This window comes from Oncorhynchus tshawytscha, linkage group LG05 (genome assembly GCF_018296145.1).
Source record: "Oncorhynchus tshawytscha isolate Ot180627B linkage group LG05, Otsh_v2.0, whole genome shotgun sequence".
NCBI classification, from domain to species: domain Eukaryota; kingdom Metazoa; phylum Chordata; class Actinopteri; order Salmoniformes; family Salmonidae; genus Oncorhynchus; species Oncorhynchus tshawytscha.
Window position 1 is genome coordinate 89,553,392 of NC_056433.1, and position 16,863 is coordinate 89,570,254.

A 16,863-nucleotide genomic window follows, 5' to 3' on the forward strand; every position below is an offset into this window, starting at 1 on the left:
CCTACTGAGGAGGAACCTAACAACCTACCCACAAACTTGACCTTCCAGACACGGTGAGGCAGCAGCAGGCTGTCTGGGCTGAAGGAGCTCATCTTGGCACACATCTGACCAAACACTGACTTGGTCCCGTCTGGACCTGCCAAACCTCCTTTACTACGAGACCGCTTGACCTGGAGGGGGAGGAGGAGAGGAGGAGGAAGAGAAAGACGTTATCTCTCCAGGCTCTTCCGCTCAGTGTGGTACAGTCTGCAGGAGTGATGGGTGTGATGTGTTCAAAGTGACAGCTCCCTCCACCAGGCATCCAGCCAGCCCAGCAGGGGGTCAGTGGCGGCCCAGTGGCCTGGACCGAGGCTCTGGGAGGGGGAATGGCTATACCAGGTGTGCATTCCAAATAGCACCCTATTCCCTATGTAGTGCACTACTTTTGACCAGGACTGGAACCCTATTCCCTATGTAGTACACTACTTTTGACCCAAACCTTATGGGCCCTATAGTAGTGTTTTATAAACGGAATAGGGTGCTATTTGGAACAGACGAGGAACCCAACATCGACTAACATGCATGGTTCACACATCACACAGATATCTGCTTACAACACTGAAACCAGATGAGAGAGAGAGAGAGAGAGAGACAGAGAGCATTTAGGAGGAATCTCTGAAAGCCTGCTGTTTGCTAGTGTTCATCTGAGTAGGTTTTCCAAATAGTCAGATTCCTACCTGTATCCTGTTGAGTTCCACTACAGGTCCATGCTGTCTGTCTCTCACCATGGTGGCCTGGACTACCTTCCGGAACGCTGCTTCCTGAGAAGAGAAACAACACTGTGCTCAGGACATCTGTATGTACTGGAGAACAGCATTTACAACAACACTGTGCTCAGGACATCTGTATGTACTGGAGAACAGCATTTACAACAACACTGTGCTCAGGACATCTGTATGTACTGGAGAACAGCATTTACAACAACACTGTGCTCAGGACCTAATACAGCTACTGGGGATCCTAGTATCAAATCAAAATCAAATCAAATTTATTTATATAGCCCTTCGTACATCAGCTGATATCTCAAAGTGCTGTACAGAAACCCAGCCTAAAACCCCAAACAGCAAGCAATGCAGGTGTAGAAGTAAACTACCTCATACAGCTACTGGGGATCCTAGTAAACTACCTCATACAGCTACTGGGGATCCTAGTAAACTACCTCATACAGCTACTGGGGATCCTAGTAAACTACCTCATACAGCTACTGGGGATCCTAGTAAACTACCACATACAGCTACTGGGGATCCTAGTAAACTACCTCATACAGCTACTGGGGATCCTAGTAAACTACCACATACAGCTACTGGGGATCCTAGTAAACTACCTCATACAGCTACTGGGGATCCTAGTAAACTACCTCATACAGCTACTGGGGATCCTAGTAAACTACCTCATACAGCTACGGGGGATCCTAGTAAACTACCTCATACAGCTACTGGGGATCCGAGTAAACTACCACATACAGCTACTGGGGATCCTAGTAAACTACCTCATACAGCTACTGGGGATCCTAGTAAACTACCTCATACAGCTACTGGGGATCCTAGTAAACTACCTCATACAGCCCATCTCTGTGTGTCTGTTCTAAATGTCCCCCTACCTTGCCCTGTGAGATGAGTATGCCCCGTAGTGTGTTAAACCCTAGGGCAGGTCCGTGTGCGGTCTGCCCCAGCCGGCCCTCCAGATCAAACATGGGGATACAGGGACAGAAGAGCTCCGATATGTGGTGCAGCAGTAACAGTCTGTTCCTCAGAGACATGATGGGAATCTCCTGGAGGTGGTTGTATTCCATGGGCACCTGGGAGAGAGAGGACACGCGTTAACAACCCACGTTACACGCGTTAACAGCCCCGTTACACACGTTAACAACACACGTTACACCGCCCACATTACACGCGTTAACAACACACGTTACAACACCCACGGTACACCACCCACATTACACGCGTTAACAACACACATACACCACCCACGTTACACGGGTTAACACACGTTACACCACCCACGGTACACACGTTAACAACACACGTTACACCACCCCCGGTACACACGTTAACAACACACGTTACACCACCCACGTTACACACGTTAACAACACACGTTACACCACCCACGTTACACGGGTTAACACACGTTACACCACCCACGGTACACACGTTAACAACACACATTACACCACCCACGTTACACACGTTAACAACACACATTACACCACCCACGTTACACACGTTAACAACACACATTACACCACCCACGTTACACCACCCACGTTACACACGTTACACCACCCGCGTTACACGCGGTAACACATGTTACACCACCCACGTTACACAGATTAGAGATCACCCACATTATAACGTCCAGTAGTCACCTGACCAGGTAGTTATAACGTCCAGTAGTCACCTGACCAGGTAGTTATAACGTCCAGTAGTCACCTGACCAGGTAGTTATAACGTCCAGTAGTCACCTGACCAGGTAGTTATAACGTCCAGTAGTCACCTGACCAGGTAGTTATAACGTCCAGTAGTCACCTGACCAGGTAGTTATAACGTCCAGTAGTCACCTGACCAGGTAGTTATAACGTCCAGTAGTCACCTGACCAGGTAGTTATAACGTCCAGTAGTCACCTGACCAGGTAGTTATAACGCCCAGTAGTCACCTGACCAGGTAGTTATAACGTCCAGTAGTCACCTGACCAGGTAGTTATAACGCCCAGTAGTCACCTGACCAGGTAGTTATAACGTCCAGTAGTCACCTGACCAGGTAGTTATAACGTCCAGTAGTCACCTGACCAGGTAGTTATAACGTCCAGTAGTCACCTGACCAGGTAGTTATAACGTCCAGTAGTCACCTGACCAGGTAGTTATAACGCCCAGTAGTCACCTGACCAGGTAGTTATAACGTCCAGTAGTCACCTGACCAGGTAGTTATAACGTCCAGTAGTCACCTGACCAGGTAGTTATAACGTCCAGTAGTCACCTGACCAGGTAGTTATAACGTCCAGTAGTCACCTGACCAGGTAGTTATAACGTCCAGTAGTCACCTGACCAGGTAGTTATAACGTCCAGTAGTCACCTGACCAGGTAGTTATAACGTCCAGTAGTCACCTGACCAGGTAGTTATAACGTCCAGTAGTCACCTGACCAGGTAGTTATAACGTCCAGTAGTCACCTGACCAGGTAGTTATAACGTCCAGTAGTCACCTGACCAGGTAGTTATAACGTCCAGTAGTTACCTGACCAGGTAGTTATAACGTCCAGTAGTTACCTGACCAGGTAGTTATAACGTCCAGTAGTTACCTGACCAGGTAGTTATAACGTCCAGTAGTTACCTGACCAGGTAGTTATAACGTCCAGTAGTTACCTGACCAGGTAGTTATAACGTCCAGTAGTTACCTGACCAGGTAGTTATAACGTCCAGTAGTCACCTGACCAGGTAGTTATAACGTCCAGTAGTTACCTGACCAGGTAGTTATAACGTCCAGTAGTTACCTGACCAGGTAGTTATAACGTCCAGTAGTTACCTGACCAGGAAGTTTCCCTCCATTGGAAGGTTTGGAGGTGGACCAGGCCAGTGTGTGGGCAGAGCCACAAGCCACCCTGTTGATCTTCTTCCCCTGCAACGCAGCGACAAGACGAGGCCTCTGGATGGCGTTAGTGGTCCCGTCTCCCAGCTGGCCCTCGTCATTATCACCCCACGTGTACACTTCTCCTGAGACGGACACAAACACAGCTACAGATACCATGGCACAGACACACTGTAATAGTAGTAATACAGTAGTAGACAGGTGGTAGTAGACAGGTGGTAGTAGACAGGTGGTAGTAGACAGGTGGTAGTAGTAGTAGACAGGTGGTAGTAGTAGTAGTAGTAGTAGTAGACAGGTGGTAGTAGACAGGTGGTAGCAGTAGCAGACAGGTGGCAGTAGTAGTAGACAGGTGGTAGTAGTAGCAGCAGTAGTAGACAGGTGGTAGTAGTAGTAGACAGGTGGTAGCAGACAGGTGGTAGTAGACAGGTGGTAGACAAGTGGTGGTAGTAGTAGACAGGTGGTAGTAGTAGTAGACAAGTGGTGGTAGTAGTAGACAGGTGGTAGTAGGAGTAGACAAGTGGTGGTAGTAGTAGACAGGTGGTAGTAGTAGTAGACAGGTGGAGGTAGTAGTAGTAGACAGGTGGTAGTAGACAGGTGGTAGTAGACAGGTGGAGGTAGTAGTAGTAGTAGTAGACAGGTGGTAGTAGACAGGTGGAGGTAGTAGTAGGAGACAGGAGGTAGTAGACAGGTGGAGGTAGTAGTAGTAGTAGACAGGTGGAGGTAGTAGTAGTAGACAGGTGGAGGTAGTAGTAGTAGACAGGTGGTAGTAGACAGGTGGAGGTAGTAGTAGTAGTAGACAGGTGGTAGTAGACAGGTGGAGGTAGTAGTAGTAGCAGACAGGTGGTAGTAGACAGGTGGAGGTAGTAGTAGTAGACAGGAGGTAGTAGACAGGTGGAGGTAGTAGTAGACAGGTGGAGGTAGTAGTAGACAGGAGGTAGTAGTAGACAGGAGGTAGTAGTAGACAGGAGGTAGTAGTAGACAGGAGGTAGTAGTAGACAGGTGGTAGTAGTAGACAGGTGGTAGTAGTAGACAGGTGGTGGTAGTAGTAGACAGGTGGTGGTAGTAGTAGACAGGTGGTGGTAGTAGTAGACAGGTGGTGGTAGTAGTAGACAGGTGGTGGTAGTAGTAGACAGGTGGTAGTAGTAGACAGGTGGATGTAGTGGTAGACAGGTGGTAGCAGTAGTAGACAGGTGGTGGTAGTAGACAGGTGGTGGTGGTAGTAGACAGGTGGTGGTGGTGGTAGTAGACAGGTGGTGGTAGTAGACAGGTGGTGGTAGACAGGTGGTGGTAGTAGACAGGTGGTGGTAGACAGGTGGTGGTAGACAGGTGGTGGTAGACAGGTGGAGGTAGTAGTAGACAGGTGGTGGTAGACAGGTGGAGGTAGTAGTAGACAGGTGGTGGTAGACAGGTGGAGGTAGTAGTAGACAGGTGGTGGTAGACAGGTGGAGGTAGTAGTAGACAGGTGGAGGTAGTAGTAGACAGGTGGTAGTAGACAGGTGGAGGTAGTAGTAGACAGGTGGTAGTAGTAGTAGACAGGTGGTGGCAGTAGTAGACAGGTGGTGGCAGTAGTAGACAGGTGGTGGCAGTAGTAGACAGGTGGTGGCAGTAGTAGACAGGTGGTGGTAGTAGACAGGTGGTGGTGGTGGTAGACAGGTGGTGGTGGTGGTAGTGGTAGTAGACAGGTGGTGGTGGTGGTAGTAGTGGTAGTAGACAGGTGGTGGTGGTGGTAGTAGACATGTGGTGGTGGTGGTGGTGGTAGACAGGTGGTGGTGGTAGACAGGTGGTGGTGGTGGTAGTAGACAGGTGGTGGTGGTACTAGACAGGTGGTGGTGGTACTAGACAGGTGGTGGTGGTGGTGGTAGTAGACAGGTGGTGGTGGTAGTAGACAGGTGGTGGTGGTAGTAGACAGGTGGTGGTGGTAGTAGACAGGTGGTGGTGGTGGTAGACAGGTGGTGGTGGTAGTAGACAGGTGGTGGTGGTAGTAGACAGGTGGTGGTGGTGGTAGACAGGTGGTGGTGGTGGTGGTAGACAGGTGGTGGTGGTGGTGGTGGTGGTGGTAGACAGGTGGTGGTGGTGGTAGTAGACAGGGTGGTGGTGGTGGTGGTAGTAGACAGGTGGTGGTGGTGGTGGTAGTAGACAGGTGGTGGTGGTGGTGGTAGTAGACAGGTGGTGGTGGTGGTGGTAGTAGACAGGTGGTGGTGGTGGTGGTAGTAGACAGGTGGTGGTGGTAGTAGACAGGTGGTGGTGGTAGTAGACAGGTGGTGGTGGTAGTAGACAGGTGGTGGTGGTAGTAGACAGGTGGTGGTGGTGGTAGTAGACAGGTGGTGGTGGTGGTAGTAGACAGGTGGTGGTGGTGGTAGTAGACAGGTGGTGGTGGTGGTAGTAGACAGGTGGTGGTGGTGGTAGTAGACAGGTGGTGGTGGTGGTAGTAGACAGGTGGTGGTGGTGGTAGTAGACAGGTGGTGGTGGTGGTGGTAGTGGTGGTAGTAGACAGGTGGTGGTGGTGGTGGTAGTAGACAGGTGGTGGTGGTGGTAGACAGGTGGTGGTGGTGGTAGACAGGTGGTGGTGGTGGTAGACAGGTGGTGGTGGTGGTAGACAGGTGGTGGTGGTGGTAGACAGGTGGTGGTGGTGGTAGACAGGTGGTGGTGGTGGTAGACAGGTGGTACTAGACAGGTGGTGGTGGTACTAGACAGGTGGTGGTGGTACTAGACAGGTGGTGGTGGTACTAGACAGGTGGTGGTGGTACTAGACAGGTGGTGGTGGTGGTAGTAGCCAGGTGGTGGTGGTGGTAGTAGCCAGGTGGTGGTGGTGGTAGTAGCCAGGTGGTGGTGGTGGTGGTAGTAGCCAGGTGGTGGTGGTGGTGGTAGTAGACAGGTGGTGGTGGTGGTGGTAGCAGACAGGTGGTGGTGGTGGTAGACAGGTGGTGGTGGTAGTAGACAGGTGGTGGTGGTAGCAGCAGACAGGTGGTGGTGGTAGTAGACAGGTGGTGGTGGTGGTGGTGGTAGTAGACAGGTGGTGGTGGTGGTAGACAGGTGGTGGTGGTAGTAGACAGGTGGTGGTGGTAGTAGACAGGTGGTGGTGGTGGTGGTGGTAGTAGACAGGTGGTGGTGGTGGTGGTGGTACTAGACAGGTGGTGGTGGTACTAGACAGGTGGTGGTGGTGGTAGTAGACAGGTGGTGGTGGTAGTAGACAGGTGGTGGTGGTGGTGGTGGTAGTAGACAGGTGGTGGTGGTGGTACTAGACAGGTGGTGGTGGTACTAGACAGGTGGTGGTGGTGGTAGTAGCCAGGTGGTGGTGGTGGTAGTAGCCAGGTGGTGGTGGTGGTAGTAGCCAGGTGGTGGTGGTGGTGGTAGTAGACAGGTGGTGGTGGTGGTGGTAGTAGACAGGTGGTGGTGGTGGTAGTAGTAGACAGGTGGTGGTGGTGGTAGACAGGTGGTGGTGGTAGTAGACAGGTGGTGGTGGTAGTAGACAGGTGGTGGTGGTGGTGGTGGTAGTAGACAGGTGGTGGTGGTGGTAGTAGACAGGTGGTGGTGGTGGTAGTAGTAGACAGGTGGTGGTGGTGGTAGTAGTAGACAGGTGGTGGTGGTGGTAGTAGTAGACAGGTGGTGGTGGTGGTAGTAGACAGGTGGTGGTGGTGGTAGTAGACAGGTGGTGGTGGTGGTAGTAGACAGGTGGTGGTGGTGGTAGTAGACAGGTGGTGGTGGTGGTAGTAGACAGGTGGTGGTGGTGGTAGTAGACAGGTGGTGGTGGTGGTGGTACTAGACAGGTGGTGGTGGTGGTGGTGGTACTAGACAGGTGGTGGTGGTGGTGGTGGTACTAGACAGGTGGTGGTGGTGGTGGTAGACAGGTGGTGGTGGTGGTAGACAGGTGGTGGTGGTGGTAGACAGGTGGTGGTGGTGGTAGACAGGTGGTGGTGGTGGTGGTAGTAGTGGTGGTAGTAGACAGGTGGTGGTGGTGGTGGTAGTAGACAGGTGGTGGTGGTGGTGGTAGTAGACAGGTGGTGGTGGTGGTGGTGGTAGTAGACAGGTGGTGGTGGTGGTAGTAGTAGACAGGTGGTGGTGGTGGTAGTAGTAGACAGGTGGTGGTGGTGGTAGTAGTAGACAGGTGGTGGTGGTGGTAGTAGACAGGTGGTGGTGGTGGTAGTAGACAGGTGGTGGTGGTGGTAGTAGACAGGTGGTGGTGGTGGTAGTAGACAGGTGGTGGTGGTGGTAGTAGACAGGTGGTGGTGGTGGTGGTACTAGACAGGTGGTGGTGGTGGTACTAGACAGGTGGTGGTGGTGGTGGTGGTACTAGACAGGTGGTGGTGGTGGTGGTAGACAGGTGGTGGTGGTGGTAGACAGGTGGTGGTGGTGGTAGACAGGTGGTGGTGGTGGTAGCAGACAGGTGGTGGTGGTGGTGGTAGTAGTGGTGGTAGTAGACAGGTGGTGGTGGTGGTGGTAGTAGACAGGTGGTGGTGGTGGTGGTAGTAGACAGGTGGTGGTGGTGGTGGTAGTAGACAGGTGGTGGTGGTGGTGGTAGTAGACAGGTGGTGGTGGTGGTGGTAGTAGACTGGTGGTGGTGGTGGTGGTAGTAGACTGGTGGTGGTGGTGGTAGTAGACAGGTGGTGGTGGTGGTAGTAGACAGGTGGTGGTGGTGGTAGTAGACAGGTGGTGGTGGTGGTAGTAGACAGGTGGTGGTGGTGGTAGTAGACAGGTGGTGGTGGTGGTAGTAGACAGGTGGTGGTGGTGGTAGTAGACAGGTGGTGGTGGTAGTAGACAGGTGGTGGTGGTAGTAGACAGGTGGTGGTGGTAGTAGACAGGTGGTGGTGGTAGTAGACAGGTGGTGGTGGTAGTAGACAGGTGGTGGTGGTAGTAGACAGGTGGTGGTGGTAGTAGACAGGTGGTGGTGGTGTTAGTAGACAGGTGGTGGTGGTGGTAGTAGACAGGTGGTGGTGGTAGTAGACAGGTGGTGGTGGTGGTGTTAGTAGACAGGTGGTGGTGGTGGTGTTAGTAGACAGGTGGTGGTGGTGGTGTTAGTAGACAGGTGGTGGTGGTGGTGTTAGTAGACAGGTGGTGGTGGTGTTAGTAGACAGGTGGTGGTGGTGTTAGTAGACAGGTGGTGGTGGTGGTAGTACAGGTGGTGGTGGTGGTAGTAGACAGGTGGTGGTGGTAGTAGACAGGTGGTGGTGGTGGTAGTAGACAGGTGGTGGTGGTGGTAGACAGGTGGTGGTGGTGGTAGACAGGTGGTGGTGGTAGTAGACAGGTGGTGGTGGTGGTAGTGGTAGTAGACAGGTGGTGGTGGTAGTAGACAGGTGGTGGTGGTGGTAGACAGGTGGTGGTGGTGGTAGACAGGTGGTGGTGGTGGTAGACAGGTGGTGGTGGTAGTAGACAGGTGGTGGTGGTGGTGGTAGTAGTGGTGGTAGTAGACAGGTGGTGGTGGTGGTGGTAGTAGACAGGTGGTGGTGGTGGTGGTAGTAGACAGGTGGTGGTGGTGGTGGTAGTAGACAGGTGGTGGTGGTGGTGGTAGTAGACAGGTGGTGGTGGTGGTGGTAGTAGACAGGTGGTGGTGGTGGTGGTAGTAGACAGGTGGTGGTGGTGGTAGTAGACAGGTGGTGGTGGTGGTAGTAGACAGGTGGTGGTGGTGGTAGTAGACAGGTGGTGGTGGTGGTAGTAGACAGGTGGTGGTGGTGGTAGTAGACAGGTGGTGGTGGTAGTAGACAGGTGGTGGTGGTAGTAGACAGGTGGTGGTGGTAGTAGACAGGTGGTGGTGGTAGTAGACAGGTGGTGGTGGTAGTAGACAGGTGGTGGTGGTAGTAGACAGGTGGTGGTGGTAGTAGACAGGTGGTGGTGGTGGTGTTAGTAGACAGGTGGTGGTGGTGGTGGTAGTAGACAGGTGGTGGTGGTGGTGTTAGTAGACAGGTGGTGGTGGTGGTGTTAGTAGACAGGTGGTGGTGGTGGTGTTAGTAGACAGGTGGTGGTGGTGGTGTTAGTAGACAGGTGGTGGTGGTGGTGTTAGTAGACAGGTGGTGGTGGTGGTGTTAGTAGACAGGTGGTGGTGGTGTTAGTAGACAGGTGGTGGTGGTGTTAGTAGACAGGTGGTGGTGGTGTTAGTAGACAGGTGGTGGTGGTGGTAGTACAGGTGGTGGTGGTGGTAGTAGACAGGTGGTGGTGGTAGTAGACAGGTGGTGGTGGTAGTAGACAGGTGGTGGTGGTGGTAGTGGTAGTAGACAGGTGGTGGTGGTAGTAGACAGGTGGTGGTGGTAGTAGACAGGTGGTGGTGGTAGTAGACAGGTGGTGGTGGTGGTAGTAGACAGGTGGTGGTGGTGGTAGTAGACAGGTGGTGGTGGTGGTAGTAGACAGGTGGTGGTGGTGGTAGTAGACAGGTGGTGGTGGTGGTAGTAGACAGGTGGTGGTGGTGGTAGTAGACAGGTGGTGGTGGTAGTAGACAGGTGGTGGTGGTGGTAGTAGACAGGTGGTGGTGGTGGTAGTAGACAGGTGGTGGTGGTGGTAGTAGACAGGTGGTGGTGGTAGACAGGTGGTGGTGGTGGTGGTGGTAGACAGGTGGTGGTGGTGGTGGTGGTAGACAGGTGGTGGTGGTGGTAGACAGGTGGTGGTGGTGGTAGACAGGTGGTGGTGGTGGTAGACAGGTGGTGGTGGTGGTAGTAGACAGGTGGTGGTGGTGGTAGTAGACAGGTGGTGGTGGTGGTAGTAGACAGGTGGTGGTGGTGGTAGTAGACAGGTGGTGGTGGTAGTAGACAGGTGGTGGTGGTAGTAGACAGGTGGTGGTGGTAGTAGACAGGTGGTGGTGGTAGTAGACAGGTGGTGGTGGTATTAGACAGGTGGTGGTGGTAGTAGACAGGTGGTGGTGGTAGTAGACAGGTGGGTGTGGTAGTAGACAGGTGGTAGGGAGGTGTAATTAGGACTTAAATACATCTTGATAGTGTAAAAAAAATGTTCAGGAACACCGTTTCAAAACAGACAGAAAACAAATAAATCAGTAATTCCCTACCATCCTCAGTGCAGCAGACACAGTGGAGTGACCCCGTTGCTATGGCAATGACCTTCTTCCCCTGCAGGCCCTGGACCTGTCTGGGTCGCCGTACATGGTCATCAGAACCGTGACCCAGCCGGTGGTAGTCACCTTTACCCCTGAAAACACACATCGATTTATTCAGGTGGTTGTCACCGTTACCCCGGTACTTAACCCTAATTAATCCTGTAAATTGCTCTGGATATGAGCATCTGCTAAATGATGTAAATGTTAACACATGTAAATGTCATATCACAGTCTGCCCTGAGGTATAGTTAGTCTAACAGTTGACCGTGGTCAGGATGTATAGTCAGTGTAACAGTTGACCGTGGTCAGGATGTATAGTCAGTCTACTAACAGTTGACCGTGGTCAGGATGTATAGTCAGTGTAACAGTTGACCGTGGTCAGGATGTATAGTCAGTCTACTAACAGTTGACCGTGGTCAGGATGTATAGTTAGTGTAACAGTTGACCGTGGTCAGGGTGTATAGTCAGTGTAACAGTTGACCGTGGTCAGGATGTATAGTCAGTCTACTAACAGTTGACCGTGGTCAGGATGTATAGTCAGTGTAACAGTTGACCGTGGTCAGGATGTATAGTCAGTGTAACAGTTGACCGTGGTCAGGATGTATAGTCAGTGTAACAGTTGACCGTGGTCAGGATGTATAGTTAGTGTAACAGTTGACCGTGGTCAGGATGTATAGTCAGTCTACTAACGGTTGACCGTGGTCAGGATGTATAGTCAGTCTACTAACAGTTGACCGTGGTCAGGATGTATAGTCAGTGTAACAGTTGACCGTGGTCAGGATGTATAGTCAGTGTAACAGTTGACCGTGTTCAGGATGTATAGTTAGTCTAACAGTTGACAGTGGTCAGGATGTAGTCAGTCTACTAACAGTTGACCGTGGTCAGGATGTATAGTCAGTCTACTAACAGTTGACCGTGGTCAGGATGTATAGTTGGTGTAACAGTTGACCGTGGTCAGGATGTATAGTCAGTCTACTAACAGTTGACCGTGGTCAGGATGTATAGTCAGTCTACTAACAGTTGACCGTGGTCAGGATGTATAGTCAGTGTAACAGTTGACCGTGGTCAGGATGTATAGTCAGTGTAACAGTTGACCGTGGTCAGGATGTATAGTTAGTCTAACAGTTGACCGTGGTCAGGATGTATAGTCGGTCTACTAACAGTTGACCGTGGTCAGGATGTATAGTCAGTCTACTAACAGTTGACCGTGGTCAGGATGTATAGTCAGTGTAACAGTTGACCGTGGTCAGGATGTATAGTCAGTCTACTAACAGTTGACCGTGGTCAGGATGTATAGTCAGTCTACTAACAGTTGACCGTGGTCATGATGTATAGTCAGTGTAACAGTTGACCGTGGTCAGGATGTATAGTCAGTCTACTAACAGTTGACCGTGGTCAGGATGTATAGTCGGTCTACTAACAGTTGACCGTGGTCAGGATGTATAGTCGGTCTACTAACAGTTGACCGTGGTCAGGATGTATAGTCGGTCTACTAACAGTTGGCCGTGGTCAGGATGTATAGTCGGTCTACTAACAGTTGACCGTGGTCAGGATGTATAGTCAGTCTACTAACAGTTGCCTGTGGTCAGGATGTATAGTCAGTCTACTAACAGTTGACCGTGGTCAGGATGTATAGTCAGTCTACTAACAGTTGACCGTGGTCAGGATGTATAGTCAGTGTAACAGTTGACCGTGGTCAGGATGTATAGTCAGTGTAACAGTTGACCGTGGTCAGGATGTATAGTCAGTGTAACAGTTGACCGTGGTCAGGATGTATAGTCAGTGTAACAGTTGACCGTGGTCAGGATGTATAGTCAGTGTAACAGTTGACCGTGGTCAGGATGTATAGTCGGTCTACTAACAGTTGACCGTGGTCAGGATGTATAGTCAGTCTACTAACAGTTGACCGTGGTCAGGATGTATAGTCAGTGTAACAGTTGACCGTGATCAGGATGTGTAGTTTACTCACCAGGTGTAAACTGCTCCAGACTTGGTGAGAGAGACAGAGAACTGGGAGCCACAGTCAACCTTCACCACTCCCAGTCCAGTCAGAGAATCAATCTACAAGCGAGAGAACAGTAACACTCAGACATGAGACGGAAAACACACATCTCGGTATGGGTAAAGCTGTTAGATCAGTCATGTTGGGGTGACAGTTTGTACGTTCCAAACGGCACCATATTCCCTCTATAGCGCACTACTTCCGTAGTGCATGAGGGTGGCAAAACTACCAATAGTTCATCTGTTTTTGGTAAATAACAGATCTATATCAACTGTGGTAATATATCCTTAAATAACTTTATTTGTTTTCTTAAACTTTATGTCTGCGTCCATATTATGCACATGTTTGTAGGGGATAGACCATATTACAGAAGAGTATTAGGGCCAAGCGAAGAGAAACAAAACAACGGTGATGGTCGTGGTACATTAAAAAACTGGCAAAATGTTCAGAATAAACTCAACATTTAATTTTCAACATTTTATTTAAAGATTAGGGGGTTTGGGTATTAATTCCATGTCTCCCTTGCTCCTTGTTGCTGTGCGCGCCACCGCTAATATACCGTAGGTTAGATGACTGGTGAAAATATACTTCAGAATTAAGAGTTAGTAATCAGGAAATCGTTGGTCCTTTAACACACACTAACCATGTGATTATACGACCTGGAAGAGGTTGTGTTACTGTTGTCTTTTAGCACACACTAACCATGTGATTATACGACCTGGAAGAGGTTGTGTTACTGTTGTCTTTTAGCACACACTAACCATGTGATTATACGACCTGGAAGAGGTTGTGTTACTGTTGTCTTTTAGCACACACTAACCATGTGATTATACGACCTGGAAGAGGTTGTGTTACTGTTGTCTTTTAGCACACACTAACCATGTGATTATACGACCTGGAAGAGGTTGTGTTACTGTTGTCTTTTAGCACACACTAACCATGTGATTATACGACCTGGAAGAGGTTGTGTTACTGTTGTCTTTTAGCACACACTAACCATGTGATTATACGACCTGGAAGAGGTTGTGTTACTGTTGTCTTTTAGCACACACTAACCATGTGATTATACGACCTGGAAGAGGTTGTGTTACTGTTGTCTTTTAGCACACACTAACCGTGTGATTATACGACCTGGAAGAGGTTGTGTTACTGTTGTCTTTTAGCACACACTAACCATGTGATTATACGACCTGGAAGAGGTTGTGTTACTGTTGTCTTTTAGCACACACTAACCATGTGATTATACGACCTGGAAGAGGTTGTGTTACTGTTGTCTTTTAGCACACACTAACCATGTGATTATACGACCTGGAAGAGGTTGTGTTACTGTTGTCTTTTAGCACACACTAACCATGTGATTATACAACCTGGAAGAGGTTGTGTTACTGTTGTCTTTTAGCACACACTAACCATGTGATTATACGACCTGGAAGAGGTTGTGTTACTGTTGTCTTTTAGCACACACTAACCATGTGATTATACGACCTGGAAGAGGTTGTGTTACTGTTGTCTTTTAGCACACACTAACCATGTGATTATACGACCTGGAAGAGGTTGTGTTACTGTTGTCTTTTAGCACACACTAACCATGTGATTATACGACCTGGAAGAGGTTGTGTTACTGTTGTCTTTTAGCACACACTAACCATGTGATTATACGACCTGGAAGAGGTTGTGTTACTGTTGTCTTTTAGCACACACTAACCATGTGATTATACGACCTGGAAGAGGTTGTGTTACTGTTGTCTTTTAGCACACACTAACCATGTGATTATACAACCTGGAAGAGGTTGTGTTACTGTTGTCTTTTAGCACACACTAACCATGTGATTATACGACCTGGAAGAGGTTGTGTTACTGTTGTCTTTTAGCACACACTAACCATGTGATTATACGACCTGGAAGAGGTTGTGTTACTGTTGTCTTTTAGCACACACTAACCATGTGATTATACGACCTGGAAGAGGTTGTGTTACTGTTGTCTTTTAGCACACACTAACCATGTGATTATACGACCTGGAAGAGGTTGTGTTACTGTTGTCTTTTAGCACACACTAACCATGTGATTATACGACCTGGAAGAGGTTGTGTTACTGTTGTCTTTTAGCACACACTAACCGTGTGATTATACGACCTGGAAGAGGTTGTGTTACTGTTGTCTTTTAGCACACACTAACCATGTGATTATACGACCTGGAAGAGGTTGTGTTACTGTTGTCTTTAGCACACACTAACCGTGTGATTATACGACCTGGAAGAGGTTGTGTTACTGTTGTCTTTTAGCACACACTAACCATGTGATTATACGACCTGGAAGAGGTTGTGTTACTGTTGTCTTTTAGCACACACTAACCATGTGATTATACAACCTGGAAGAGGTTGTGTTACTGTTGTCTTTTAGCACACACTAACCATGTGATTATACGACCTGGAAGAGGTTGTGTTACTGTTGTCTTTTAGCACACACTAACCATGTGATTATACGACCTGGAAGAGGTTGTGTTACTGTTGTCTTTTAGCACACACTAACCATGTGATTATACGACCTGGAAGAGGTTGTGTTACTGTTGTCTTTTAGCACACACTAACCATGTGATTATACGACCTGGAAGAGGTTGTGTTACTGTTGTCTTTTAGCACACACTAACCATGTGATTATACGACCTGGAAGAGGTTGTGTTACTGTTGTCTTTTAGCACACACTAACCATGTGATTATACGACCTGGAAGAGGTTGTGTTACTGTTGTCTTTTTAGCACACACTAACCATGTGATTATACGACCTGGAAGAGGTTGTGTTACTGTTGTCTTTTAGCACACACTAACCATGTGATTATACGACCTGGAAGAGGTTGTGTTACTGTTGTCTTTTAGCACACACTAACCATGTGATTATACGACCTGGAAGAGGTTGTGTTACTGTTGTCTTTTAGCACACACTAACCATGTGATTATACGACCTGGAAGAGGTTGTGTTACTGTTGTCTTTTAGCACACACTAACCATGTGATTATACAACCTGGAAGAGGTTGTGTTACTGTTGTCTTTTAGCACACACTAACCATGTGATTATACGACCTGGAAGAGGTTGTGTTACTGTTGTCTTTTAGCACACACTAACCATGTGATTATACGACCTGGAAGAGGTTGTGTTACTGTTGTCTTTTAGCACACACTAACCATGTGATTATACGACCTGGAAGAGGTTGTGTTACTGTTGTCTTTTAGCACACACTAACCATGTGATTATACGACCTGGAAGAGGTTGTGTTACTGTTGTCTTTTAGCACACACTAACCATGTGATTATAGTAGGCTAGTCTAGCTTAGGGGTGTTTTGGATATTTGTTTCTTTCCTTGGGTCCAGCTCAGCCCCTCTTCCTGCCCCCCTTTACCGTGTGCTTATCAAATAAACCCTGCGTGTTTGATGGTCATTTAGTTGTCTGTGGTTTTTTCGTTCTCACTTTTACTTTGTCACTATTACACTTTGCATGAGTTATGTTACGGGTCTGGTTACCATCCCCCCTAGAGTGGCGGGCCAAAAGGGATTCGTAACAGTCCCCGATAGCAGGAATAGATTTGGGACGAAACCTGCGGTGTTAGTGGACGGGTCTGGTCTGTACCTTCATGGGGACCTTGCAGCCGTCGCTGCCGCCCCGCCCAAGCTTGCCATAGTCTCCATCGCCCCAGGACCAGACCATGTCATCGTCAGTCAGACAAAGAGTCTGGGCGTCACCACTACCACACGCCACATCTATCACCCTGTGGCCCTGCAGAGCATCCACCTGGAGAGAGACCCACAACAGAGAGACAGAGATACACTCAGCATCAGGACGTGTTTGTGTGTGTGTGTGTGTGTGTGTGTGTGTGTGTGTGTGTGTGTTAGAGAGTGAGAGAAGTTGAGTGAAGAGATTAGAAGGAGAGAAGAAAAGTTAAAAGAAGCGAGGTTGAGGAGAGAAGAACAATTGAGTGAAGAGAAGATGAGAGAAGAGATTAGAAGTTGAGAGAAGAGGAGAACCACGGCTTACCAGTTTGGGTTTGAGTTGGTCCTCAGAATCTCCATGCCCCAGGCGTCCGTAGCGTCCCTTGCCCCAGGTGTAGAGCTCTCCGCTGGCCGTGATGCAGGCACTATGGGCCCCTCCAGCAGCTACATCCACCACCTCCACCCCCCGTAGGGACTCTATCACGCGGGGACGGTCAC

At 49.4% G+C, this 16,863-nt stretch overlaps 1 protein-coding gene across 1 annotated transcript in view; it reads right to left on the reverse strand.

The window, feature by feature from the left end:
- herc2 (HECT and RLD domain containing E3 ubiquitin protein ligase 2) overlaps positions 1–16,863 on the reverse strand; it is a 170,942-nt gene that overhangs the window by 14,846 nt on the left and 139,233 nt on the right. Inside the window, exons 78-85 of the mRNA XM_042322735.1 lie at positions 16,691–16,863; positions 16,286–16,447; positions 12,631–12,722; positions 10,614–10,753; positions 3,563–3,750; positions 1,640–1,837; positions 717–800; positions 29–170 (exon numbers count right to left, since the gene is read on the reverse strand). Of these exons, the coding sequence (XP_042178669.1) occupies positions 29–170; positions 717–800; positions 1,640–1,837; positions 3,563–3,750; positions 10,614–10,753; positions 12,631–12,722; positions 16,286–16,447; positions 16,691–16,863 (1,179 nt within the window). The remainder of the gene's footprint in view (positions 1–28; positions 171–716; positions 801–1,639; positions 1,838–3,562; positions 3,751–10,613; positions 10,754–12,630; positions 12,723–16,285; positions 16,448–16,690) is intronic.